Genomic DNA, 27,226 nt, shown 5'->3' on the forward strand with positions numbered 1-27,226 from the left:
TCACCAGCCAGAAATGACGATTCTTTATTTTCGGATGAGAAGGAGTGGGGTAGGAAGGGCTGCACAGCTGTAGTGCAAAACAACCGGTGGGGTGGGGGGCAATGGGGGAGGCGATGGCCCATGGGGGACCCTGTCCCCACGTCCCCTTAGCGGCTGTGGGGTGGCTGGCCCCAAGGCCTGGCCAGAGACGTCTTTGGCTCAACTAAATGGGGATGAGGAGCATGGAGGTGGGGTGTCCGGGTGGGGGGGTATTTTAAGTTATAAAATAAGGAGACAGCAGGCACTGAGGAGGAACCGATGGAGCCGCCAAAGACAGATGGGGTGGGAGGGGTGGACTGCCCCCCTTGCATGAAGGATGGGGATGGCAGTGTGTCCCTCCCCCTCTCTTTACCGTGCAAAAAAGAAACAGTGGCTGCCTGGGGGGTCCCAAGGAGCTCAGTGTGTCGGGGCCATGGGAAGGGCGGCGGGGCTACGCGGGGGTCTCGGCGGCGCGGCTCTCCGTCTCGCCATCACTGGTGGGGCTGTGGGATGAGCGCTCCGTGCTTTCTGTGGCATCCAGCTCCTCGTCCCATCGGTCGTAGGAGAAGGGTTTCCGGCAGCTCGGGGGGCTGTGGGGAGAAAGAAGAGTTGGGTGCTGAACTGCTGTCCTGACGCATCGAGGCTGCGTTGTGTCCTTGGATTGTATGTGAGAAATGGGGCCGTGGCCCTCCTGATGGGCTGAGGGAGCAGCACTGGGTGCTGGCAGTCCCAAACAACATTCGGTTTAGGCTCAGATGGGCAATTAGTCACAGCTGCACCAACTGTCCTGGATGGAGATGTGTCCCAGCCCCGAGACAGTGCCCAGCAAGGTGACAGCCTGGCCAGGGGCTGGGACGGTGATCCAACAGCATTCCCAAGGGATTTTTCCTTCTCCAGCCCTTTTCCTACAGAAGCCACAGGAAGTGACTGAACCACTTACTGCCAGGATGCCAGTGAGCTGATAACATCCCCATTCCCATACGGACAGGGCTCACGACTGGAGTAACCACTGATAACCATCTGACCCCATCTACTCACCCACATCATCCCACATCCGCACCCTGCAGCGGGTGCTGTTAGTACCACATGCTCCTCCTGGAGCCACAGCCCCCATCTGCCCACCCCAAATTTCCATCACAGATCCATGCAGCCACTCCAGGACAGGATTAGCACTTCTTGGAGTCCAGCCCCACGGCACAAGGTCGGAGCAGCGTTCCCAGCACCATGCGGCCGCAGCAGGGATGCTCGGAGCGGTGTCCGGCCGTGGTTAAGGTTAGTGGCACACACAGGGTCATGCTGCAGGCACACACCGCTCCCACCTCCTGCCTCAGTCGCTCTCAGGCCGGTACAGGTACTTCATCATCAGGCTGTCCACCTGCTTCTTGCGCCGCTTCTCCTCCTTCTTGGCCCGGTCGGGGCGCACCGGCTCCTCTCCCCCCGCTGCCCGGGGGCCCTTTTTCACACTGGAGGTGCTCCGGTAGGAGACAGTGGAACCGGAGGAGGAATCGGAGGAGGAATCAGAGCCTGACTCAGAGGAGGACTTCTTCTTCTTCTTTTTGGATTTCTTTTTGGATTTTTTTGATTTCTTCTTGTTGCTTTTCCTTTTGCGCTCCTCCTCTTCCTCCGAGGATGATGACTCTGAGGAAGAGCTGCTGCGGCGCCGGCTGGTGCGCCGGGATGGACGTGACACCTCGAGGGCAGACGCTGAGCGACGGAGGCTGCCGGGGCGGTCAGCAGCACCCAGCGGGGCTGCACTGCGCACACTGCGCACACTGCGCCCGTCATCCCCGGAATCAGGGCTGGAGAGGCCGCCAGCGCGTGGTGAGCGATAGCTCAGCACCTCCTGGATGGCAGCCTCCAGGTCGGGGTCGAGGTAGGAGCGGTGCCCCACCGGGCGGGCGTCCCCAGGGGGACCATCCTCGGAGGCGGCGCTGCGGGGTCGAGGGGGCACGGAGAAGCTGCGGCCCAGCAGGGGCTGCCCGTGGGATGAATCATCCGCCTCATCCAGGAGGCTGCGGGTGAGTGAGAGCCGCGAATCGGGGCGACCGTCGGCACCGCTGCGCCGGCTCCGCAGGCTGCCAGGGCTGGAGAGGGCGAAGCTCAGCACCGAGCATCCCTCATCCCCTTCATCTCCATCCTCTGGTGCACGCCATGAGGCTGACGAGGCTCTGCTCACCGGCGCGGAGGCAACGGAGCCCTTCTCCCCATCACCAGCCGACAGCGACCAACGCTTGCCCAGCCCCTGCTGAGCGCGGCCACTGGCGTCGGCGAAGGCGCGGGCGATGACGGCCGCCCGGTCCTCGTGCTCTGTGCCCCGTGCCCGGCGGGCAGTGCGCTCCGGGGAGGCCGCCCTCTCACTCAGAGCACTGAACAGCGTCTGCTCGTCCCCACGGCCGCCTATGGAGTCCTTCAGGCTCGGCCGCTTCCTATAGCTCAGGCTGCTCAACACCGACACCGGGCGCTCTTCGCCCTCGGGGACATCCGTGGGGGCTGACCTGGGTGGGGGCACGGCGCACACCGGGGTGGGAGGGAGAGAAAGGAGTGAGTGCAGGGAACGTGCCATGGGCACATGGCGGAATTATCTGCGTCAGCGAAAAACAGCTCCATGCAAATGAGGGTATTGTTCCACCCCGTCACTTTGATTCTCCTTTAAAGTGCTCAGTTCAATTTATCTCACTGTCAGCTACCTGCAGCCGCTGCGTTTGATTCCCGACTTCAGAAAAGTGGAATTATCTCCAATAACAAAATGTTTTACATCTGCACCGCTGAATAAATTAAACCAATTAAGAGAAAACAGCTCAGATCTTTCCCCTTGCTCGGTAGAAGGCGGGAGAGCCCCCCGGGAAGCCTGAATCCCTGCCAGGAAATTGGGTTTGGATGAAAGCAATCTGTGCTCATCAGGAGAGAGCTCTCCCCGATGGCTGTGGGACACGAGCGGGGCCGTGTGGTCCCCAGGAGGGCTACGGCACTGGGATGGTGAATTGGGGATGGAGGTATGATGGAGGGATGTGGTAGAGCTGCCAATGAGAAAGGATGGAGTCCATCACTGCTACCCATTTGGGGAGGCTGCATGCAGAGTTAGGATGCTGGGGGGTCAGGGATATCCCGAAGTGTGTGTGGAACTGGGGATGTGCCAGCACTCGGGTACGTGTGTCCCCAGTGGAGGCTGAGCTGCACACCAGATTCACCCTTCCCCTGACATCATGTGCAAAACCCAGCCCTCGCCGTGCTGCCAGCAGCCAGACCTGCACCCACCTGCTGCTGCCCTTCAGGCTGCCATCATCTGAGAGCGCTTTGGAGGAGCCTTTGTTCTTGGACAGCCATGACTTCACCCCATCCACACGGTCCTCCAGCTCCGAGTCCACATCTGAGTCACCGTCGCTGGTGGGAGAAAGACAGTGATGAGCACCAGGGATGTGGTGCAGGGATGTGTGACATCGTGCCACTCATCCCTGTTCTTCTGCCCCACTCCATCTCAGGGCACCGCATGCTCTGTGACACCACAGCCCCAAAACCACCCCCAGGAGGATGCAGGGCCACTGGGCTCAGTGCAGCCCTGGCTGTGCATAGCCATATGGCCAGAAAATCAACCACGAAGTGGAAAACCACACAGGGCACAGCTCCAGAAACACTGGGGATGCCGAGCTCAGAGAGAGGAAATAAGTGGGTTCATTTTATAGGCTGCGTCAAGTGCAGAATTACCGCGAGGAAGAGCTATGTTGATGTCCCTGGGTAAACAGGAGTTTAGCAGGCAGAACAGAAACGACTCCGGCACGGCGGGCGCACGGACAGATTTACAGCCCCACCATGACAGAGAGCCCCTGATTTATGAGCAGACATAAAAAAAGCCCTATCTGCCTTAAAACATCTAATTTATAACGGCCGCTGGTAACCATATTGATTGCCTTTAGCGCCAAGGTGCCGTCTGCATTGCAAAATCCATTTCTCCACGTTGAGAGCATCCCGGTGTAAATCTCTGCTAATACCCGACTGCGCGCTGCTCTCATTAGGGAGATCGCGGCGCTGATCAGAAATCGAAGCATCGCGTCCCCCCCTGACCCCTCCAGGCTCCCACATCCTAAACAGCCGCTGCTGGGGACGGGCTGGGGATTGTCATCCTAAAGGGCCACTCCATCTGCACGGCAATAGGCTCAGCCCATGCTGGGATGGGCTGTTACTGCTCCTATGTATGTATGAATCCTCCTTGTTACATTCAAAGCAATGAGCTGTGCTCCATCACGCACATCTCCCTCCCCTGCAATATATCCAGGCTTTAAAGATAAATGCAATAAAATAACCACCCTCTCCCCCACCTCCCCAAAGAAAAACCCCCAAAGCCCCATAAAACAAACTCTCGGGTGCTGTTAGCTCATGCGAAACTGGGCCAGCAGCATGCAGGGGCCCCGGCCCCAGGGGGGTGAGCAGGGTTAGGGGATGGGGGAGAAGGAAAGAGGAGGTCCTCACAGTTTACTCTTTCTTTTCTGATACTTTGCCACCATGTCCTGCAAACTGGGAGGGGGTGGGTGGGGAGAAACATAACAGAATGAAATCAAATGAAATTAAAATTTAAAAAAGGAAAAAAAAAAAAAAAGAAGAAAAAAGGGAACCAACTTGGGTAGGGCGATAAATGGGGAACAAATCAAAGGGGACGAGATGGGATGAGATGTGGAAGGGGAAGGTTTGGCTGCTCTGAGTCCATCTGCAGGGCTGGGCTGGTTTCCAGCGCCCTGAGACCCCACATTGCCCCTGATCCTTGGGGTCCCTCAGATGTCCTCAGGATTTGTGGCTGGGGATGTGCCAGCAGGTGAAGCTGCACCAGGCTGCGGGTGGAGGGAGGGGTGGGCAGGTGCACAATGCACAGATGGGTGGACACGTGGGTGCAAGGGTGGATGGATGGGTGGGTGCATGGGTGTGAGGAAGAGTGGATGGGTGATGAATGAATGCATGGGTGGTGCAAGGATGGATACATGAATGGATGGGTGGATGAATGGATGTACCGATTGATCACTAGGTGCAAGGATGGATGGGTGGATGCGTGGATGGGTGGAAGGATGGATGCACGGTACAATGAAAGATGCATGGTGCAATGATGGATGCATGGGTGCAGTGATGGATAGATGGATGGACAGATGGATGGACAGCATCTTGCTAGGACTGGGCAAAACCAAGGGCCCCCTTGGTGTTTCAGAAGTGGTGAGGAGAAGCAGTGAGCCCAGGTGATGTGCCCCATGCAGGAGTCAGCTCTGGGCACACTCACCTGTTGATGAGATCCTCATTGCTGTCACTCTCCATCTCATCCTCGATGGCAGCCTGCAGGTCCCCAATGCGCTTGAAGGCCAGCTTCAGGTCTGACTGCAGGCTCTGGTTGGCAGCTTCCAGACTCTCCAGGTCCATCTCCTGCGGGGACAGAATGGGGTGAGCCTGGGCTGCGGGGAAGGGGGATCGTAATTTGTGGGGACTCAGCAGTGACACCCTCACCAGCTCATGCTTCTTGCGGCTGGCCTCTGCCTCCTTCTTGGCCAGCTCTCCCATCTCCTCCTTGACATCACGGAGCTGTCGCTGCAGCCTCTTGTTCTGCTCCTTCTCCCTGTTCTCAGCAGCTGCTCGCTGGTCCCGCTCCTCTGTCAGCTTCTCCATGTTCTCCTTCAGCCGTGTGGCCAGGCTCTGCAGAGCACCAAAGTGTTCTCCCTATGCTCCATCCATCCACGCACCCATGTGTCCATCCATGTTTGCATCCACGCATTCACCCAACCACCCATCCAGAGCTCTGCCCTCCTGTGAACCCCCCCACCTGGCAGAAACACCCACCTACTGTGGTCCTCATGCCAGGATGGATCCCAGCCCCATGAATTTACATGAGGGGACAGGAAAGAGGTGGGGGGGTGGGGGGGAATAAGAAACCACCCCCCTGGGGCCAGGGAAGGGGTAGAACAATTGCAGGAGCTTTGGTGAATTGGAAAAATAGATTTAACTTTGTGTGAAGTAATTACAGCATGTAATGTAAGGAAAAAATAGCTTCCATTCTCCGCCAGCCGCCGAGCCAGCCGCTGCATATTTATGGCCCCGGCAGAGAGAGCGGGGAGGGAAATAACAGCTAGGAAAATATTAAGAGGAGAGCTAAGCTGCTCAGTTCCCCCGGCAGAGAGCTGCAAAGGCAGAATATAAAGCAGGCTGCGTTTAGCGGGGTTGGGAGAGTCTATAATTTCACTAAGTCAATGCGGGGAAATAGCAGCACTTTGCCAGGCTGGGTGGTGGATTACGGTTATCAGCACCCACGGGAGCGGAACTGTGCGGTGTGGGGGGCCCAGGGATGGTGGTGGTCACCGCACCGTGACACCTCTGTGGGGATGGGGGATGGGTCCGTAAGGGAGATGGCAGTGCCCACCTCCAGGCGCTTGACTTGTGTCCTCTCAAACTCCAGCCTGGTCTCCAGTTCACGGATCTTGGCCTCCTGCCTGCTCACCAGTGACTTGTCCACCATGGACTGCTCCAGGAACTCCAGCTGGCTCTGCAGCCCTTGCAGCTGTGGGTAGGCAGCATCAGAACCAGAATCCTGCTCTCCCCACCCTGCCCTGCTCTGGGGACAGCACCCAGGATGCTGGGGTGCCCCCACCCCAGCTTGGCTCCTCACCTTCTCCTGCAGCTCCTGCTTCTCCTTGCTGACCTCTTCCAGCTGTGCCTGGAGGTCGTTCATCTGTGCCAGGTCACGGGATGCCTGAGAGACGAGCTGGGCTGTTAGCGGGGCTGGCAGGGGAGTGGTGTTAAGGGGTGTGGGTGTTCATCCTCACCTGGGCCACTGCTGCTTTGTGCTTCTTCATCAGCTCATTCATGTCCTCCTGGTCTTCCTCCAGGCGGCTCTGCACCTCATTCTTCTCCCGCTGCAGCCGGCTCAGCTGCTCTTCCAGCTGGGGGGAAAGAACATCTCCCACTGCACCTCTGAACCCCACCCTGCCCAGCTGAGCCCCCTGGGAAGGGAACACAGCATGAGCAGGGGTCTCCCAATGGACAAGTCCCCCTCTGAGTGGGAAAAGCCCCGAAATGCCCTACCGCTGCTTTGGCTTTGGAGAGGTCATCAATCTGCAGGTGGAGGTCTTCGATCTCCACCTCCATGGACTTGCGGGCTTTGACAGCGGCTGCGCAGGTGAACTCAGACTCCTCGAGCTGCAGAAACACAGCTCAGCACCCAGCCAGGGGGTAATGGGACACCCCCAGCCCCTCGGGGCCACACACCTGGTTCTTGAGCTGGGCGATCTCCCTCTTGCTGGGCGCGTTGTTCTTCAGGTGGTCCAGCATGATCTGTGCATCGGCCAGCAGTGCTTTCGTCCTCTTCAGGTCACGGCGTAGGCGCTTCTCTGTCTCGAAGTCCCTCTGGTTGGCCTGCAGCAGGGGCTCTGTGCCATGCTCTGTGCCTTGGCAACCCCCCTGCAGGTTGCACTGTGCCCTACCTGATCACTGACTGCAGACAGTTTGCTCTCCAGCTCCCGCTTTTCTCTCAACACCTTCTGTTTGTCTTCATACTCCTCCTCCAGCTGCATCTCCATCTGCTTCAGCTGCAGCAAGAATTATCAAGTCATAGAATCACAGAAACCACAGAACTATAAAGTCACAGAATCTAGAACCATAAAATCACAGAGCAGTGGGATTGGGGGGGATCTCAGAGGAACCCACTCAGAGGATTCCCACCCATGGGGTTGGCCACTGCCCCATTGTGGCCTTGGGCACCTGCAGGGATGGGGCACCCGTGGCTCTGGGCAGTGCCTGTGCTGCAGCCTCACCAACATTCGCGTAAAGAAGTTTCTCCCTGCAGCCAATCTAAATATTCCCTCTTTTATAGGAATCATAGGATCATTATGGCTCAACAAGATCACAAAGATCATCAAGTCGAGTCGCAGATCCATCATCACCACACCCAGTAAAGCAGAACACAACTCATGTCCAGCTTAACATGACCCTGGGTGAGCCCAGCTGGGGCCATGGTGCCGGCATCCTGCGTGTGCCACCACGTGCCCTGGGGACGCCGATGACCTGCCGGGCCAGACGCGGTGACTCCCATTTGTGCAATGTGCACACGATGCCCGGGACCGGTTGGACCTGCCGGGCTGCTGGAGCTGGGCAGCGGGCGTGTGGGATCCGAGCGCTGCGTGACCACAGCCCCGGCATCTCCCGGGATGTCTCCTGGCCCCCATAGTGCAGCAATGGACAAGGCCTACCTTCTTCTGGCATGACTGCCGGATCTCCTCCACCTCCTCGTCGCGGCTCTCCACCTCCTTGGCATGGGTCTGCCTGAGCCGCTCCATCTCCATCTCAAGGCGCAGCTTGGCCTGAAAAAAGGGGGGGTCCATCAGAGCCCAGGGAATGTGGGGGGCACAGGGACACTGCAGCCGGCTGCCCCGCTCACCCTGAGGACCCCCTGCTCTGAGTCTGCCCGTGCCACCCGCCCTGCTGCAACGTGCCGTGCCATGGCACCAGGGTTCTGGGAACCAGGCCTGACAGCACAGTGAGGGCGGCCGCCTCCGCGGGCCCTCCCCAGTAATGAGAGCTCTGTGCGAAACCACCCCGCCCAGAAACCCTCCCCGCCCGCCCTACCTGCTCCAGCATCTGGATGGTGCCGGCCTGCTCATCCAGCTCCTCCTCCTGGTCCTTTGCCTTGGCCTCCAGGTCGCGCAGCTGCTTCTTCACCTTGGCAAGAGACGCCTCATCCTTGGATTCCTGGCAGGAGATGTCCTGCAGCTCTGCCTCCAGCGCCTCCGCCCGCTGCGTCAGCCCAGCAATGTCTGCATCTTTGTCCTGCATTGGGATGGGGACATAATGGTGAGACACTGGAGTGTGCCATGGCGAGTGGAGTGGTGCTGGATGGGGAACCACTCACCTCCAGCAGCTGCTTGAGGCCGAACACCTCAGCCACCAGCACATCCTTCTCACGGCTCAGCTTCTCCCGCTGCAGCCTCTCCCTCTGTGCCTCCTCGTGTGCCTGCGACAGCTCTCCATCAAACCTACACAGCAACAGCACAGCACGCTCAGGGACCCCCATCTCCACCATCCCCCTCCGGCATCAGCTCCCCATCCCATCCCGGCGCAGCCATCAGGGCTGTGTGTCTGCAGCTCAGCCTCTCAGGATGGGATCAGAGGGGTTTGCAGGGAAATCGCTGCCTCCAGGGCTTGGAAAATCGCCCCGGCTCGGTGACCTGCCTTACGCATCCCGGCGGCTAATCCCCATTTTTCTTTGCGCCGGGTAATAAACAGCTGCATTAGCACAGACTCCAATCCGCGGAAATTGAAATTAATTAGATTGGATTCTCTCGCTGTATTTGTGTGCGCGATCATTACCATAATGAGATGAAAGCGTCCCTGCTGCTTAATAACGTTAGCAAACTTTGGGGCTGGGAGAGGGGATGGGGAGAGAGCGGAGCCATGCGGCACGGCACAAGGGTCCCCCTGCACGGGTAAGGGGTGCCCCCCCCCAGACACCCCTGTGCCCAAAGCAGGGCGAAGGCAGCGCTCCCTGTGTGAAGCACCTCAGCCAAGTGGGAGCTGGTGGGGTGCCCAAAGCCCAGCTAAAATGGTAAAAGCACTCTGCGAGGCTCTGACAGCCATGTCACCACACCACTGCCGTGCTGCGCAACCCCACCTGCGCTGCTTCTTCTCCAGGTCATGGTTGCGGCCTTGCTGGCCCTCAAGGTGCAGCTTGGTGTCCTGCAGCTCGGCTGCCAGCCGCTGGCACTTCTTCTTCAGCTGCTGCAGCGCCCGCTGGCTCTCCTCACCATCCGCCTGCAGGTCTGCCAGCTGTGGGCAGGGCAGGTTGGGGGGTCAGCGCTGCAGGGTGGGTTTGGGGGTATGGTGGGGAGCGCGGTGCAGAGCAGCACTCACCTTGCGCTCCAGCTGCCTCTTGCCCTGCTGCTCCACCTCCAGCTTGTCCTCCAGCTCCTGCTGCAGCCGCTTCTTGGTGAAGTCGATCTCCCGCACTGCCCGCTCGTATTTCAGCCTCCACTCACCACCTGCAAGGGGAAATGGGGGCTGAGCGGGGTGATGCTGCATGGGGCACCCCACATTGTGCCCACGCTGTGTCCCTGGTGGGACACTACCTGAGTCATCATCATCCAGCTCCCCATTGAGCTCGGCTGCACGGATGAGCCGAGCCTCCATCACCTCCATCTCCATGGACTCCATCTGCTTCTTCAGAGCATCGTACTTGGCCTGGGGAGGGGACATGGTGAGCACCCACAAGGACACGTGGTGGCGGCGGGGGCGGGTGGGAGCACGGTTGGATACCTGCAGGTCCTTCATCTCCTTCTCAGCGCGCAGCCTCTCAGCCGTCTCGGCGTCCAGCAGCTGCGAGGCCGACTCGCCCGTGTTGCGTTCGTCCGTCAGCTCCGATGTCAGCTCCGTGATCTGGGGACAGCGGGGATGTGGCAACAGCAGGGGGGACACGGCACCGTGCTGAGCCCACCCCAGGGCTGGGACCTACCCTGCTCTCCAGGCGGTCGCTGTTGAGCCGCAGCTCGTTGCGCTCCTTCTCCACCTTCTCAAGTTTGCTCTTCAGCTGCTGGATCTCTTCCTGCAACAGAGCGGTGAGGGAGGGGATGGGGCTGGCAGCACCCCCACCCCCCTGCATGGGGCGGGCAGTGTGGGGGCTCCCCCTGCCAAGTGCTGGGCAGGGATTTTCCCAGCACAACTCCAACCCCATAAATGGTACCAAAACGCCTGGCAGCCTCCAGAGGAGAGGGTTCCGTGAGCCCACCCCAGGAGAGGGGATGGGACCAGGAGGGGACCCTGCAGCCCTCAGCACTGACACCATCTCAGTGGGTCAGGGTGAAAGCTGAGCCAGGCGGTGGCTCTGTGCCAGGCGGGGGCACAGTGTCTGGTTCCCCCCTGTGCACGCCTCCTGGCACACGGTTTCATTTCCATTCTCCATGCCTTGTAATTGGGCTCTTGCAACAGCCGGCTCTTGGGATGCTAATGACACGCTGATTTGCAAATTAGGGAGCAATTTGAGCCTGGTGCTGGGGGGCACGGGGTGCCCTGCTTCTCACCCAGGTGGGGTCCTGTATCCACCACAGTGTCCTTCATCCACTACGGGGTCCCATATCCACCATGGAGTCCTGCATCTACCATGGGATTTTGTGCCCCCCCCACTACAGGTTCCTACATCCACCATGGGGTCCTACAACTACCATGGGGTCATGCATCTCACCCACTGTAGTGTCCTGCATCCAACACACAGTCCCACATCCCACCTCCCTGAAGGGCTCTGCCCAACACCGACCCTCCCCCAAACCCACCGTGCCCCATCCCCACAGTGCGGTGATACCCACGTCCTTGCCACGGATCTGCTCCTCGGTGAGCTGCACCTCGATCAGGGGCCTCACGGTGGTGAAGAGCTTCCACCAGGGCCAGTCCTTCACCCCTTTGTTCTTCTTGATGTTCTTCTGCACGCAGCGAATGGCCAAATCCTGGATCTGCACCGGGGCACGGCGTCAGCTCTGGGGTATCGCCGTCCGACTGGGATGCATGGGTGCTCAGCACCCTGGCACGCTCCCCTTCATTATCAAGCAGGCTAATTGCCCCCGGCTTATCTATCTGATTGCCTCCAGCACCGAGGTGCTGCAGCGATGCCTATTTTACGCAGTCTTTAATTATAAAGTGGGAGCTGGCACCGTTGCTCCATCCCGGCACCGTGGGGCAGCACCAAGCCCACAGCCCCACAGCCGGCCCCACAACTCCCCACAGCTCAGTGGAGGCGGGAGGGGGAGGCGCTGGGCCAGGCGGCAGCAGAAAGGCTGCGCTGCCCATTTTAGGCGAAATTGTGTGCGGAGGAGCGGGGAGGGGAGAAGCACTACAAACCTTCCTCTTCTTGAAGTGCTGCCGTGCCAGGAAGCCCCTGCACGCCGCCTGGAACAGGGTGATGTTCCTGCTGGTCTGCGCGTCCCGCTGCTCCTCCAGCCTGGCCAGTGAGCCAGCACGGAAAAACACCTGGAGGGGGGAGTGCAGTGAGATGCCAGCATCCCTCCGGTGTCACATCAATGGGAAAGGGGTGCTCTGACTTTATCCCCAGCCCTGCAGCCCTCATCCCAGTGTGGGTGGCCCTGTGTGGGGCTTTTGTTCCCTGAGGAATGCTGTAGGGGGAGTGCACAGTGCTGCCCTTGTGCCATGTGCCCACCCCTGCCCCGTCCACAGAGAGCAGGGATGTCCCTGCAGGGCTCCTACCCGGCTCAGACCCATATGATAGCTGCTCTTCTCCAGGTCCAGCGATTCCAGGAGCTCCTCGACTGCCTGTGGGGAAGGAGAAGCATCAGAGTGTGGGACATGGGGTGTGGGATGCAGGATGTACAGGTTCAAGGCTGCGTACCCGCTTCTCATCCACCACAATGTAATTGCGGCCGTGCTTCTTGGTGAGGTGTGGGGCCAGCACGTCAAAGCGCCGCCGGAACTCAGCAAACACCATATGGTCGGGGTAGCCTGGAGTGGGGAGAGCAGGGCCATGGGGCAGCTATGGGGCAGCCGGGACACCTGGGGGATGGCCAGGCACAGCCCCATGCCTTTTCCTTTGTTTATTCTTGTGTGGAACGAGGCTTTCCTTGGCCACGTTGAACAATTTTGGCCAAGATCTGGGGAGAAAACAGCCTCGGGGGAGAGCAGAGACACGTGTGTCACCCACAGCCCGGGAGAGCAGCCAGCAGTCAGGCAGCACCGGCACAGACACCCAAGTAAGGCCATGTGTGTCCCCAGTGTGACAACAGCTGGGAGGAGGACACTGGCAGCAGCACTGCTCAGAGTGAAGCGTGTGCCAAAGGGGATCCCCAGGGGGCACCGAGGAGCACGCATGGGGGTCTGACCCGCCGGGGGGGGGTCTCACCTTGACGGTACATGCGGAGGGCATCAAGCAGGCGGGACCCGCGGAGCTGAGCACGCAGCAGGGGCACATCCAGCTGCATCAGCCCTGCAGGCTCGCAGTGCTCAGCTGGCAGCTCCAGCTCACTGCCGCTCACCCGACGGCACGGCAGCCCCCGGGGGTCCCCACTGCTCCCTGCTGCTTTGGGGAGGAAGCAGTGCACAAAGTGCAGCTTGGATTTCTTGATGCTATCGATGAGGGCGTCCTATGGGGACAGGAAAGCAGTGATACGGGATGGTGCTGTTGGGGTCTCACACCCGTGTGCCATGGAGGGCACCCAGAGCAGGGTGACAGGATGCACAAAGCGTGGTGGTGGGATCCCCCAGCCCGCTGTCCCCTGCTCACCACTTGCAGCTTGACCTGGATGCACAGCGATTTCTTCTTGACCGCGGCCACCCCAGTGGTGAAGGTTTTTCTCATGCTGGTGGCCCGGCGCAGGGCCAGCTGTGAGCCCCCCTCCAGCCCCGCCACCGAGCCCGACAGCACCAGCGCCGAGCTGCCGCGCCCCGCAAACAGGCTGCTGATGATCTTCCTGGGGGTACAAAGGGACCGTCACCCCCAAAATCGCCTCCTCCCAAACCACCCTGTTCTCCACTCCCCCAAACTGGGGACCCTGCTCACTTCTGTGACTCCTGCAGCAGCATGGAGGCGTTCTGGGTGGCCGGATTATGCTTGACGTGGTTGAGCCAGCCCGTGGCATCGTAGTGCACCCAGTTGGTGCCTGAGCTGTGGCCCAGGAAGAAGTGCCGGGGTTTGTCGCTGGGCAGCAGCGGGTCATGCCCTGTAGGAACACAAGGCACTGCTGGGCATGGGAAACACAGGTGGCTTGGTCAACACATCCAGGTAGTGCCGACCCCCATCCCAACCTTTCTTGCCCCCCTCCTGGGGGCCATAGTAGGCCAAGAGCCGCTCCAGCAAGGTGTCCTCGCTGCCACCTGGTTGCAGGGCCTCCTCCTCCAGCAGCCACAGCAGCCCCCGTGCCTCGTCAGTGCGCGTCAGTGAGCGGACCTGTGGGTGACACCACACTTACACCAGGACCTGGATGCCAGAGGGGACGGGGGAGAGTGGGGGGAAACCTGGGCTGCATGCAACACAAGCAGCAAAGCAATTCTGCACCATGTTAGGTAACCCCTGCTTAGTGTGCACCCAGTGAAGAAAGGCAATAGGCAATGCAGCAACCTTGCCAGGGAGCAAAGTAATGCACTCAGCTAAGTGAAAAGCCAGTGTGGGGCCAGCACCATCAGCCCCACTTAGGCTGTTCAACCCCAACCAGCACCAGTGTGTTCTAGGGACTGGTGCACCCCAGGGAGCAAAGCAGCCCAGGGATTAAAGCACCTTGGGGATGGAGCATGCCAGGGAGCAGAGACCCCAGGGACCTGCGCACCTTGGGAATGGAGCACGTCAGGGATTAAAGCACTTTGGGTTCCGGAGCACCCCAAGGACTGGTACCCCAAGGGACTGGAGTATCCCAGGGATTAAAGTACCCTGGGGACCAAAGTACCCAAAGGACGAAGGCACTCTGGGGAGCAAGCGGAGCATCCTGAGGACCACCAGAGACCCCTGCCATCCTCCCTGCAGCACTGGCCTGCTGCACACATGCAGACTAACTCTCACTGCCAAGCCTTCATGAAAGCATCTTAAAGCACCTTTCCTTCCCCTCACTAGCACTAATGCCTCCAGCCCCTCATCCACGCTATGGAAGCAGGTCTGGGGATGGAAATGGCCACAGCAAAGCTGGGACAAGCTGTGATGGTGGCCATGAAAAACGTGGGTGCTTACCAGTGCCTGGTGGGAGGGCTGGTCTACAGCAGCTACAGAGCCCCAGGAGGTGGGCTCTGTGTCAGCCAGGGCGAGCTCTATGTTTTCCTGGAGAGGATGGACAGAGGAGTGGTTAAAGTCTTCAAGACTGCAGACCAGCATTAGGGATGCTCGGGTCTCAGTTCAATTGGATCAAGGCTGAGGGGGTTCCCAGGGCTCCCACTGTCCTGCTTCTCTACACTGTGGGAGCCCCTATGGAAAACCCCATGGTGAAGAGAGAGTGTCAGAGCTGATTGGGTTTGACTCAGTCTGGAGTGATCTCCAGTTAGGAGATTTGGGAAGTAAGGGGAACCACAGGGACTTGACAGTGATGGAGCAGAAAGAAAAGGAGAGGAGGGGGTCCTGGTGGCCAGGGAGTCCCTGCTACCTCCTTGTAACGCTCCAGCTCCTGGGCGAAGGTGCGCTGGTGGAAGAGGAGCTGTAGGCGCTCCTGGGCGTAGTTGTGGCACAGCTCCTCGAAGGTGGCCCCTCTGCTCTGCCCTGCCACCTCGGGGTTCTGGGCTCCAGGGGTGTCCACCACCGTCACCGAGCACACCGAGTGCTGGCTTGACTTGAGGGCCCTGCAGGGGACAGCAGGGTGGATGTGTGGCTGGATGAACTCTGCCAGACCCCCAGACCCTTCAAAAGCCCACTCTATACCTATTAAGCAGGGAGATGAGCAGGGTGAAGAGCTCCGAGTACAAGCCTGCAGCCATGCCCTCCAGGCACTCCAGCGCTGACAGCTTAGGACCTGCAGGAGGGGACCGCTGTGCCCTGAGCATCCCTGGCCATACGCCCCCCAGGGTCACCTGCACCCTACCTGTACCATCACCCATGCCCGGCTCCTCGGGGCCCTGTCGGAAGGAGGTGGAGCGCTGCAGACTGCCCTTGGGCTGGTGCTTGAAGATGGAGGAGGAAAGCTCCTCCAGGCTGCAGCCCAGCAGGTAGGCGGCTTTCTGAGCCCACTCATGTCGTGCAAACTGCTTCCTGCCGGCTAAAGGGGAGAAACAGGAGCTCAGTGCTGCTTGTCACATGTGCGGCGTTCTGCTACTATACCCTAAATGGTCATGGGGTTCCCCATGGTGGGTTGGGGTCACGGGGTGGCATGTGAAAGCCATTCTGAGGTGGCATTTTGGGGCTCAATTAGAGGAGATGAGGATAAGGAGCTTTTTCCCTCTGCAAGGCAGAGCCACGCTGGGGACATGGAGACAGCCCTCTCCATTGCTGCCACCCACAGAGATGGCACAGAGCTCTGAGCTGCCCCGGTGTGGGGACATGGCCCTACTTGGCCACCATGATGTGGCATGACAGACAAATGGGCACATGCAGGGAGGTGGGAGCAGGTTAATGTTGACAGGACAGAGGGAAGGAGATGACACAGGGGTTGGGGAAGGCGGAGGCGCACGGAGAACAGGACATTACCTTCATCGGCGTCTGCATTGCAAAAGGGCAGCATGCACCATGCAAACAGAGACAGAGGTTAGAAACAACGGCACGGCGCAGCACAGCGTGGGCACGCAGTCTGGGGATGCCCAAACCTGTGCCAAACTCCAAACCAGGATCTGGGGATGCTCCTCCTGACCAGGTTTTGGAGCGCACCCCTCAAGCAGCTACACATAGGAATGCTGCCCATAACTGGGATATTGGGATGCCCCCAGCCCTATGCAGAGGCTTCCACACCACCCGTGCATCCTTGCAGCAGTGCTGCAGTGGGGTCCTGCTGCCCTCTAGTGCCTCAAAACACCCTGAGGACAGCACAGCGTCACTCAAACCCCTCCAAAACACTGCGTGAATGGAGCTCTCCCCAAATTCCCTTCTCATCTTTCTCCCCCTGAGCTGCAAAATCCCTCGGTCCAAACTCTCTGGTGAGCCCGCAAGCAGTAAGGGAAGCTTTCAGCACCTGAGGGGTGACTTAAGACTCCATGGGGAGAAAAGCAGCCACAGAGGCAACCTAAGACCCCTGAGCCCACCTGAGCCAAATTTCCTGCCCTCAGTGCAGGAGAGGAGAGCTGTCAGGTCAAGCCCACGTGCCGAGGTTCCAGCTGGAAAATCCAGCAGACCCCAGCTCAGCTAATTAACACATCCCGGCCCCAAGCAGTTTGTTACCTTTGGTGGCTCCAGCAGCCCCCAGGTGGTAGATGGCCCCCAGGACCAGCCAGAAGGCTTTCTGCTCATCGCTGGAGATGCCCATCACCTTCATGGCAGCCTGCAGCTTGTTGAACTGCTGGGTGGCCTTCTGTTTTTCCTCTGTCTGCAAGGAGCAAAAAGAGCCATTGGCACACAGTGCAATCTTTCTGACTGGGCAGACAGGGGTACCCCATCTCTCCCCATGTCCCCAACCCACTGCAGCCCCCACCCAGACCAACAGCACACAGGACCTTGGCGAGGGGCACGATGCCAAAGACGTTGTTCTCCGCCAGGTGGTTGAAATGCAGCTCAGTCCTGTTGGAAGAAAACCCCCAGGTTGGTCCCCACGGAGGTAGGAGCCCCCCGAGCCCCCATCAAGGCCGCACTCACCGCAGGGCGCTGTCAGAGCAGGCCAGCAAGTAGTAGAAAACATTGAAGGTGGCCTCGTTGGCTGGGCGCCGGGCAACACGCAGCTTCTCCAGCAGCAGCGTCTAGGAGATGGGGGTAGGATTGGGAACCATTCCTGGGGGACACATTCACACCAAGATCCCCAGCCCCAGCCTGGTCCTTGCTGACAGCCCTGGGTCCCTGTGGTGGCACAGAGGTCTCTGTGCCCTCGGCCAGAAGACACTGCTTAATACAAAGACCTGAGTGGGCCATGAGCATCCCTCCGGGTGCCGCTGGGTGGCATACCACTGGAGCTGCCATTTTAAGGGCTGCTGGACCCCTTGATATCAGCATAATCCAGCCAGCAAAGGGAGCCAACCTAATCTGTGCTCTGCTCTCCAACTGCCCGTGCACGTTGGGACGCAAAGATGTGAGCACAGTGTGGCAGCAACCACAGTGAGGCTGTAGGTCTGCAGAGATCGTGGAGAAAACCCCCGTGGGATGGAGCCATTCTGGAGTGCAGGGGGCTGTGCAGCCCCTCACCTGTATGGAGGCGGATGCCACCTGCCCAGCCTGGTCGAAATCCAGGGAGATGATCTGGGAGAAGCGCGTGGCATTGCCGTTCATGCTGGTGCTGCTATTGCCAAAAGCCTCCAGGACGGTGTAGAGCGCCTGCCACTTCTCCGCTGCAGGAAGACAAGCGGGGCGGTGCGGTGCGCGGGGCTGGCAGCGTGAGGAAGCGGCAGAGCAGCGCGCTGTGAGCGCAAAGCATGCACGGGGACTCACCGGAGAAGACCTTGCCAGTGCTGCCGGCGATGGTGGCGAGGTACTGGATGAGGTGCTGGCAGTTGGTGGTCTTGCCGCTGCCACTGGAGCCCAGCAGCACCACGGCCTGGTCCTGGCGGCCCATCAGCATGCTGCGGTAGGCGGCCTGCGCCACGGCGTAGATGTGCGGGGACGTGTCCTCCCGGCGGCACCCCTTGAACATGTGCATCACCTGCAGGGATGGCACTCAGCACCCAGACCCCAAACAGTGACAGCTCTGCAAGGTGACACATCACATTTCCCCCCCCATCCCAGCGTCACCTTCTCGGAGTACATGGAGGGGGAGCTCAGCGGGTTGATGACCACCATGGCGGGGCCGGCGTAGGTGTGGATGAGGTTGCTGCCGTAGCGCTGCCGCAGCGTGTGCAGGACGCTGGACTCGTTGAGGTAGAGGAGGCTGGCGAGGTCCTCTGTGCGCTCACAGGATGGAGGGTTTGCCTGGCAGTGAGGAGGGGGTCAGGCGGGGAACTGGGATCCCCACTGCCCCACAGAACCCCCATCCCACAGCCCTACCTTCTCCACGTCATCCTCCTCCACCTCTAGGACTGCTCCGTCGTGGTCCAGCTTCACCTTCACCTTGCCCTCGGGCAGGGCGCTGGGTTCCTCCGGCCGCAGCTGGCTGCCTGCAGGGGCATGGGGTTCAGAGGGGTCCCCAAAGCTCCCCATGCCCCAGCCAGACCCCGACTCACCCAAAGAGAAGCCATCCTTGTGCACCAGCCACACCTTGTCAGTCTCATACCAAGCCTCCTCAGCAGCGATTTGCTCCTCTGTCTTGGCCTGAGGGACAGAGACAAAGGGGCTGGAGGGAGCCCCAAACCCACCTGACACCCCACAGCCCCAGGAATCCTCTGGCTGAGATTGGTACCCCAGGTCTCTGCCACGGATGGGACAGACATGAAACCACAGTGACCTCAGGGTGCATTCATCATGGTCACCCCCATTCCCAAACTGTAGCCCCATGCTGGGACGCAGGGACACATGGTGTGCCATGGGACACGGCATGCTGCAGGGGCACAGGACACGGCACACTGATGGCCATCCCACAGGTGTGGGAAAGGCCAGGCTGGCACTTTGGGGACATCACTGCTACCTGCTAGCAGAGCAAGCCCCAAAGACAAACCTGAGCTGCAGTAGGGCTGGAGCCGACGGGGGCTGAGGGAGCATCGTCTGCTTGTCCCTATTGGGGCCGACAGATGGGAAGTGAGGGTCAGAAAAGGCACACGCTGCCCCGTGGCCAGCATGGGGAAAGCAAATGGAGCCTCATGGCACAGCACAGCCACCCCAAAGCTCCCGGGCATGGGGCCAGTGCTCAGCCAGGACGGTGCTGGGGACACATGGAGCTGGGGGTGCACAGTGGCCACAAGGCTGCCGAGCAGGTGCAGGCAGTGCACTGCTGGGGACGGTGCTGCATGCTGGGATGTGCAGGAAAGCAGGGTGCCTTCCTGGCTCCTCCATAGTGGGGAAAGCCTTACACTCCAGCACGAGGCGCGGGCGCAGATGCCGGCCCAATGGCACACAGAAGACAGCGGGAGGGCGGCGGGGGCAGAGAGCTGCTGAGGACAGGGGTACAGTACCTGGCTGGGGGCTGGGGCGGCGGGGTCCAACTGACAGCAGCAAGAGAGGAGAAAAGAAAGAAGAGAGGGGTGAGAGGCAGAGCAGAGCCAGCAGAGCCGCGCAACGCACACAAGGACGGTGATACGGCACAGTGGCTCCCAGGGCCATGTGCACCTCTCAGGGCAGATTGCCAAACATGCTGCCTGCATCCAGCAGCACCCAGTGCTGGGGCCAGTGGCCAAATCTGGGGTCGCAAAAGCCCCATGCGAGTGCACGTTGAGGATGGGATAACATTCCCATCCCTACCCCTAACCCTAAGCCCATCCCACACAGCTTGAGCATCAACCCCCCCACCCGAATTACAGAAGCAGTGAAGATCCTCTCCAGCCGGCGCTGGGCCTCCTCCGATGGGCTCAGCCGGGGCGCGGGGCCGGGCGCAGCCTGGAGGCAGAGCACCATTAGCAGCCGCCCTGCAGCCCTTGCTGGTGGCACAGAGGACATCACCAGCACGTGCTCAGCCCTACAGCCCACTGTGACCAACACCGCCCCGACAGGGGGATACCCACAGCACCACAGCACCCAGCACCGCCCCGGGCAGCCCTGCAGGGCATGTGGTGGCACTGCAAACCCTGCCCTCACACACCTGCTGGGGGGGTCCCGGGGCGGTTTTTGCTGGGGTCGGTCGCTTCTCGCCAGGCTGCTGCTTCTTCTCGGCGTGAACGCGATGGGGAGATAAGGGGCAGTGTGACGGGGTGCACCCCAAATAACATCCCCACGTGTCACCACACACCCCGCAAACCCCAAAACCACGGCACGCCATGCGAGTGAGCTCACACCATGCTCTGCCACACGTTAGGGTACCATGCTGTATGCACACGCGCTACCTTGTGCCTCTCCAGGGCGGTGGGTTTTGGGGCGGATGCCTTTGCAGGCTCCGCTTTCCCTCCCGAAGGCCGTGCTGGAGGCTCTGGGGTGGCTTTGGCAGCCGGGGATGCAGCCGGCTTTGCATCACCTGCAGCCGGCTCAGGGGACTTCTCCTCCCGCCTGTCCCCTGGCCGGACCCGCGCCCGGTGCTCTTTGGTTTTCCCCTTGGCCATGAGGGTTGTGAGCCCCGCTGAGATCTCATCTTTGGGCTCCGGCTTGGCAGGACCAGACGGTTTGGCTGGGGGCGGCGGAGGGGGCGGTGCAGGGGGGACCTCCTCTTTTCTGGGGGGTGGCACGGGCTCGGAGGGCTTCACCTCACCAGCATCATCACCTGGCAGGACTTTACGCACCACCTTCCGCACCACCCGCACCACTTTGCGGCGGGACAGCCCCTGCCCATCATCCCCCTGTGCCTCGCCACCTGCCCCGGGACCCTCGGGCCCATTGGTGGCCCCGTTCAGCACCGGCTCTGGGCTCTTCGCGCTCCCTGTGGGTGGGTCGGGGCTCTTCGGGGGGTCGGGCTTTGGGGGTGCAGGAGCCGCATCCTTCGCAGTGTTTGGGCTTGGGCTCTCTGGCTGCAGCCACGAAGACAGCAGGGGTTAGCAGGGATCGGACGGAGCAGTGCCCACCAGGACAAGGGGTCAGCCCCCTCCCTGCCCACCCTACAGCTCCAAGGTTGAGGGCGCAACGCAGACATCCCCATCCCTGCACCCAGGAGCCCATCAACCCCTGAGCTGCAGGTACGAGGCAAAACCTCATCGTGCTCAGCCCACTCTTTCTTCAGTGCATGGTGAAACCTGCAAGACACCCCCCTCTGACAGCTTTGGCAGCTGCTGCATTAATTCAGAGCAAGCACTGAACCTCCGTCCTGCCAGACTCTGTATGGCAGGGACCAGAGACCAGCACCAAAAGCACCCACACCCCACACACTGCCCCAGAGCGGCTGCGGGAGGGGGATTTGCTTTGCTCAGAGGCTTGCCCCAGCTGAGGGCAAGCCCTAAGCAGCACTGAGCCCCCTGCCCCACACCCTGCAGCACTTACAGCCCCGTCCTCCTTCCCGGGTCTTTTCACAGCTAAGGCTTTGTCCTCGTCCTTAACCTGAGGGTCACAAAGGAGAGGGGCGCGTTTCAGCCCTCGAAGGGACACTGTGGGAACAGCACCCGGCCCCTTGTTGTGCAGTTTGCATGGAGGGATGCAAAGCCTCAGCACAGAAATTTACAGGACATGGGGGGATGGCAAAAGGTTAAAGCAACCCCAAAGCAGGAGGGCTGTGCTGTGGCTGGGGAGTGGGGCGACTGATAGAGCCCCCTCACAGCCCTGGTTGAGTTAGAGAGTGAGTTAGTGCTGGTGATGTGTTAGGGGTCGTGTTAGGGGGTGCCTCAGTGCTGGGCGAGTTCCGGCCCTAGACATGCTGCCATGGGTGCGATGAGTGCTGGGGGGCAGAGCGGGGTGTGAGCAACCACGAGCAACACTTCCCTTCTGCTCCCAGAACGCAAAGCGGGACGAGAAGGCCATGGCGATGTCTCATGGAGCCGCGGCCCTGGCTGGGGGAGAGAGGCAGAGGTGAGCGGGATGGAGCTGGGGACCCGGGGACCCCGAGCTGAGCCAGCCCTGTCCATAGGGAGTGCTTGGGGATGGGAACTCATTCTGCAAATAAAGCTGCTTCGGTCACCCCCCAGCACTGCACGCGGTGCCCCGCGCCGCAGCCCACGGCTGTAAGCAGATGCCGGGGTGAGCACAGGGATATTTCTGCCCCGCGCACGCGCTGCACACGCTGGGGGTTATTCTGAGCCCAACTCTGTGCCAGCAGCCGGGCAGCCCCTGTGGGGTCCCACCACCCCCATACAGCACTGCACCCCAACACAGCACTGCACCCCGACACCCAGCAGGGCAGACCCAGCGCTGCCCATTGGGGAGCTCCAAAGAGCTGCCCCAAAGCGTGGAGGAGCACCCTGACCTATGCAGGATCACAGCACCCTCCCCTCAGCACATGGGCCCCCTCCCACCCTCCTGGGCACGGCGCTCCAGGCACAGAGGCCCCCAAACCCTCTGCTCCCCCCACGCACCATTTCCAAACAGCCCTAACAACATGGTCCCATCCCCAAAGTGGCCCCCTGCTGCTGCGCCCACCCCACTAAGGGAGTGACCCCCCCACTGCCCTGAGCTCCCCACCTTACCACGGGGGTTCAGGGGGTGAGCGCGGCGCGAGGCGGTGGGTGAGGCTGGCGGCAGCACGGGGACAGCTGGGCTGATAGGGCCACCCTAAAAATAGCCAAGGAATGCGAGGGCCCCGGCGGCGCGCGCAGCAGGCGGAGGGCGCACGGAGGGGGGGGACGGGAGGGCAGCAGGGCCTCTCCCCCGCTGCTGGAGGAAGTGATGTGGGCCCTGAGGCTGCTCGGGAAGAGTCCAGCCCCGTCCCACTGCCCGCCCATACAGTGCTGTGTTGAGGATCCTCATGGTACTGCATTGGGTGGCCCTGAGGAGTAATGCTGGGGATGGAGAGCCCTGAGCCCCACTGGGTGGCATGGAGGGTTGTTCTCATGCCAAACCAAGCTGCTGCGGCTGACCACAGCACCACAGCACAGTGAAAGTGCCCCAAATCACGACAGGATGCACAATGGAGACAGCAAACACCAGGCATGGGGATGCCAGGAGGTGTCACCCTGTACATCAGAAGTACCCTGAGCCAAAACCACTCCTACAGGAAACAGGCAGGTCGGAGCCACTTATGGGGCAAAAAACCCCATTCCATGGCTGCCCCAAACCCTCTCCACACACCTCTCCTGCGTCATGCACCAGGGATGCTGATAGGGATGGCACAGCAGAGCATGTCAGCAGTGACAATGCTGTCCTCAGCAGCCGCCATGGTGTTATCAGCCAACAGGTCATGGCCGTGCCCTCCAGCAGTGGGACACGGCTCTGACCAGAGGCACATGGCTTTGCCTGGAAGTCAGTGCTGGTGCCCATGGGCTGTGTCCACCTCCTTAGGAACCTACAAACCAGCTACAATGCACCAACCCTACAGCTGAGGCACGGCACCAGCCCCCTCCCCAGAGCCTCGCGGGGACCTCTGCAGTGGGGACAGCACTATCCGCATAGCAAAGGCAGAATAAAGGGTAAATGAGGAGCTTTCCAGATAAGACGCAAGGAAATAAGGAGGAAACGCTTTTGGACATGGATACCCACAGCCAGTGAGGGCACGTGGGGTGCGCCGGCAGGGCCACAAATGCTTGTGGTCTGGCTGGATCGGGTGCGTTTCTGGAATATTTCTGCCCCACCAGAGCTGGACGGCGCATGCCTGCACCCTGCCTGAGGAATTTCACTGGTAAATAAATAAATAGGAGCCTGGAGCTGAGCCAGAGTGGCTGCCCGGCACCCAGAGCATGGCTAGCATCCCATAGCACAACGGGGTCTGCCCAGAGCCCCCCCAGGCATCACACCCAGTTCCTCCTGTTCCTGGTCCCCACCATGGGAGTGGGCAGTGGGATGAGAGTGGCTCCATGGGGTCCCTCTCCATGGAGGGGTTAAACCCCGGCACCTTCCCGGCTCCAGCTGGGGAGGGGCTTCCAGAGCAACAGCCCAAAATATGTCTATAATTTCCTGTTTCAAAAAGGATCATTTTTATTTAAATTAGGACCAGAAACATTCCAGGGAGCTTAGCTGGGCCTGGGGGAGCACTGGGCCTCCCTGAGTGCACCAGCACCTTGCACGGCCTCACTGGGATACGGACACTCTGGCTGTGCCCATCCCAACCCCTGGCACAACGGGTGGCACCAGCAGAGCTGTGGTGTGTCCCTGTTATCCTCACTGTAGGATGAAGGACCCCAGAGAGCTGCAGCCACCAGGGAAGACATGGGACAGACTGGTGTGGAGCAGTGTGGACGGGGGATGCCCATGCCCTGAGCTGGAAGAAAGGGCTGGAAACACAGGGCACTGCTGGGAGCCCACAGAGCACAGCGCTGGCTGCAGCCCAGAGCCCGCCCCGGCTGCGCGGCATATCCTGCAGATAAGCAGCCATCTGTGGTCAGCGCGCAGGACGGCTCCTTTCCAGGAACTGCTTCTGCCACAATTTATGCCTTAACCCCCTGCAGGAACCGACCCTGCAGCACCAGGCTCAGCTTGGTGCCTGCTAAATGGGAAGAGCTCTGCTGCCCACAAGTGCTCTCCATGCCGGTGCCCACTGCGAGGCTGTGTGCCACGCTTCTCCCTGCAGCCCACGCTCCAAGGGCACAGCGTTTCCTCCTCCCCCATCCCAGGCTGAGCATCATGCTCTCACTACCTTCGGCATATCACCAGCCTTTACCCTCTGGCAGCAATTGTGCACCCACACCAAGCTGGCATGCTGCAGCACGGGGTGCCCCACAGCTCCGCACCACAGCCTACTGTGTGTGGGGTCCAGCTCTGTAGGGTCACAGCGTCCCAGGATGTTTAATGCCCACAGCAAGGTCAACGGAGCCGGCAGCACACAGGGAAGATGTGGGTCACCCAGCCATTGAGTTTCTATTTATACAGCACCGACCGCACACACTGGGCTGTGCAAACCCTCTACCAGCTCCCTGTCCTGCACCGTCCCCATGAGACCTGGGGTTACAGCATGGAGATGCTCCCAGCACTCCCCTCCTTTCAACCAGTGGGGAACAAAAGAATTTTCCCTGTACTCCTCCATGGGAAGGGAGGTGAGCACTGCAGAGGGAGGCAGCGGGAAGATCCGCAGCACCCACTGCTTCCCACGGCCTGTGCGAACCCAGACACGTGCAGTGAGGACACCAGTACTCACATCCCATGCAGCACGGCGCGTCCCCTCTGTGCCCCGCAGCCAGCAGCGGCTCAGCTCGCTCAGCTCCAGGATGGGCTGCACCTTCAGCTGCACCGTCTCTCCAGATTGCCGGATCATCTCCACGATCTCATCCCTCGTTTTATTCTCCACGTTTTTCCCGTTGATCTCCACCAATCGATCTCCCGGCACTAATCCCAATGCCAAATCCTTGGTGCCGGCTCCGGGTTCGGCGAAATGCACGACGCGGCGGTACAGCTGGCCATCAGGTGCACAGTCCAGCATGGTGGTACGGCGCAGAGAGAAGCCAAAATCGCCGGTGTTGCGTCTCTGCAGCTCCAGCTGCCGTGGTGCTGGGGGCTGCGGGGGCACCAGGGCGGGCAGGCGCAGCTCTGCAGGGAACCTCTTGCTCACCAGCTCTGGGGGTCTGGAGAGCGTGGAGGGCACAGGAGGGGTACGGGGATGCACTTGGGGTGCGCCTTGCTTGGAGAGCTGAGCCTCCAGTGCGCGCACCTCCACCTGTGGGGAGGGGGCTGCTGAGTGCTCTGAGGGGGTGGAGGTCTCCGATGCGCTCTCATCGCGGCTCTTCTGGGAGAAGGAGAAGCGCTTAACGATCATCTGTGAGTTCTGCTTGGCCAAGGAGCCAAACTTGGCCGCCCGCTGCAGCACCGAGCCCTTGAAGTTGCCATCATCCACCTTGAGGTCGTCGCTGGAGCTGGCTGTGCTCAGGTGGCCTGAGTCCAGGATGATGCTGCCCCGGTTGCTGTCGGAGTCGATGTCGGTGAGGTGCAGATCAGAGCCACTGGCCACCTTGATGGGGATGGGGTTGGAGATCTCCAGGCGCGCCCTGGAGTCCCGCTTGGACGCACGGTTGAGGTTGAAGAAGCCCCTCCGCATGCTCATCTCCTCCAGGCTCTTGAGCTCAGCTGCCGACATCCGCTCCTTCTTTTCCTTCTTTTCTTTCTTCTCCTTCCTGGCCCCATCCTTCTCCTTGTCTTTCTTCATCAGGTTGAACATGGTGCTGCTGCCTGTGGCACGGCCGCCTGCCTGCGGGACAACAAACAGACGTGGTCAGATAGTGCATGGAAAACACTGACCCTAATGCACGCCCACGCTACCATCCCATGCCCAGTGTGCCCCAGAACAAGCCCAGAGCCAGGACGTGACCTTGTGCATCTCCCGGCACAGGACATGAAGATCTGGCCACATTCACATTGGGGACAGTGGGAAGAGAGCCCAGCACACAGCCTTGGCTGAGCACTCCCTAACAACCAAGAACCTGTAAAACTCTGAAGCACTGACAAATGCCCAATTTTAGCACATCCCATGGTGCTGCGTGACCTCCAGGAACAGTCACTCTTTCATTTGGACATCCCATGCCGGGGGAGGGCCCCAACCCATGGCAAAGCCATGCCACAGCCTCCCCCCTAAACTCCCAGCATAGCACCCACAGGGTCCCCGCCTTGCCACCCACCACCCACCCACCTCCCTTGTGCATTCAGGCTGTGGGTAAACAATCCCAAACCCAACCAGCCTAGTGGGAAAGCAGCGAGGGATGGGCTGACAGCTATATATAAACAGGGCAGGAAGCCGCACGGCGCAGGAACTTAACCTCGGCACAAAGGACAACAGGAAAACTCCCTGAGCTGGAAGTGCCTGCACTAGAGCTCTCCGAGGGCAGCAGGGAAGTGGTTATTGCACTGGCAGCAGGGACTATGGGCACCCAGTGAGCACATGTGCCATGCCATGCCATGCTGCGCCATGCCATGCTGTGCCGTGCCACGCTGTGCCATATGATGCTGGAAAAGCTGTGGCTCAGCTCCAGTAAAGCATCACCACCCCCTGGGCCACCTCCCTGCAGTGGAATGTGTCCAGCAGGATGCAGGGCACAAAGCCATGCAGGCAAGGGACAACACGAGCCCCACAGCCCC

General features: G+C 60.4%; 1 protein-coding gene across 14 annotated transcripts; it reads right to left on the bottom strand.

Moving 5' to 3' along the window:
• On the bottom strand, positions 1-26,334 carry MYO18A (myosin XVIIIA). Of its 14 annotated transcripts, XM_015880878.1 has the most exons (49): positions 22,699-22,824; positions 21,998-22,065; positions 21,563-21,619; positions 20,482-21,096; positions 20,241-20,303; positions 19,961-20,038; positions 19,618-19,647; positions 19,164-19,220; positions 18,733-18,820; positions 18,557-18,666; positions 18,305-18,481; positions 18,005-18,215; positions 17,762-17,904; positions 17,222-17,322; positions 17,083-17,146; positions 16,811-16,955; positions 16,127-16,138; positions 15,525-15,698; positions 15,365-15,455; positions 15,093-15,285; positions 14,687-14,773; positions 13,774-13,915; positions 13,529-13,688; positions 13,253-13,439; positions 12,872-13,112; positions 12,365-12,474; positions 12,223-12,288; positions 11,860-11,988; positions 11,331-11,474; positions 10,484-10,573; positions 10,288-10,407; positions 10,101-10,212; positions 9,886-10,013; positions 9,647-9,801; positions 8,888-9,011; positions 8,605-8,805; positions 8,229-8,339; positions 7,464-7,568; positions 7,249-7,395; positions 7,066-7,179; positions 6,807-6,923; positions 6,650-6,733; positions 6,404-6,541; positions 5,497-5,682; positions 5,276-5,415; positions 4,483-4,527; positions 3,274-3,399; positions 1,338-2,513; positions 501-608 (listed from the first exon to the last, which is right to left on the bottom strand). In XM_015880878.1, the coding sequence occupies exons 2-48, from the start codon at positions 22,034-22,036 to the stop codon at positions 1,346-1,348; spliced, it is 7,125 nt and encodes a 2,374-aa protein (XP_015736364.1). In that variant the 5' UTR covers positions 22,037-22,065; positions 22,699-22,824; the 3' UTR covers positions 501-608; positions 1,338-1,345. The 14 variants fall into 14 exon arrangements, with proteins under 14 accessions (XP_032304273.1, XP_032304274.1, XP_015736375.1 ...); XM_015880880.1 differs by lacking the exon at positions 19,164-19,220; XM_015880871.2 differs by lacking the exons at positions 19,961-20,038; positions 20,241-20,303; positions 20,482-21,096; ... (1 more) ...; positions 21,998-22,065; positions 22,699-22,824 and adding an exon at positions 25,299-26,334.
• Positions 26,335-27,226: the final 892 nt, after the last annotated feature.

Source organism: Coturnix japonica, chromosome 19 (genome assembly GCF_001577835.2).
Source record: "Coturnix japonica isolate 7356 chromosome 19, Coturnix japonica 2.1, whole genome shotgun sequence".
NCBI lineage: Eukaryota > Metazoa > Chordata > Aves > Galliformes > Phasianidae > Coturnix > Coturnix japonica.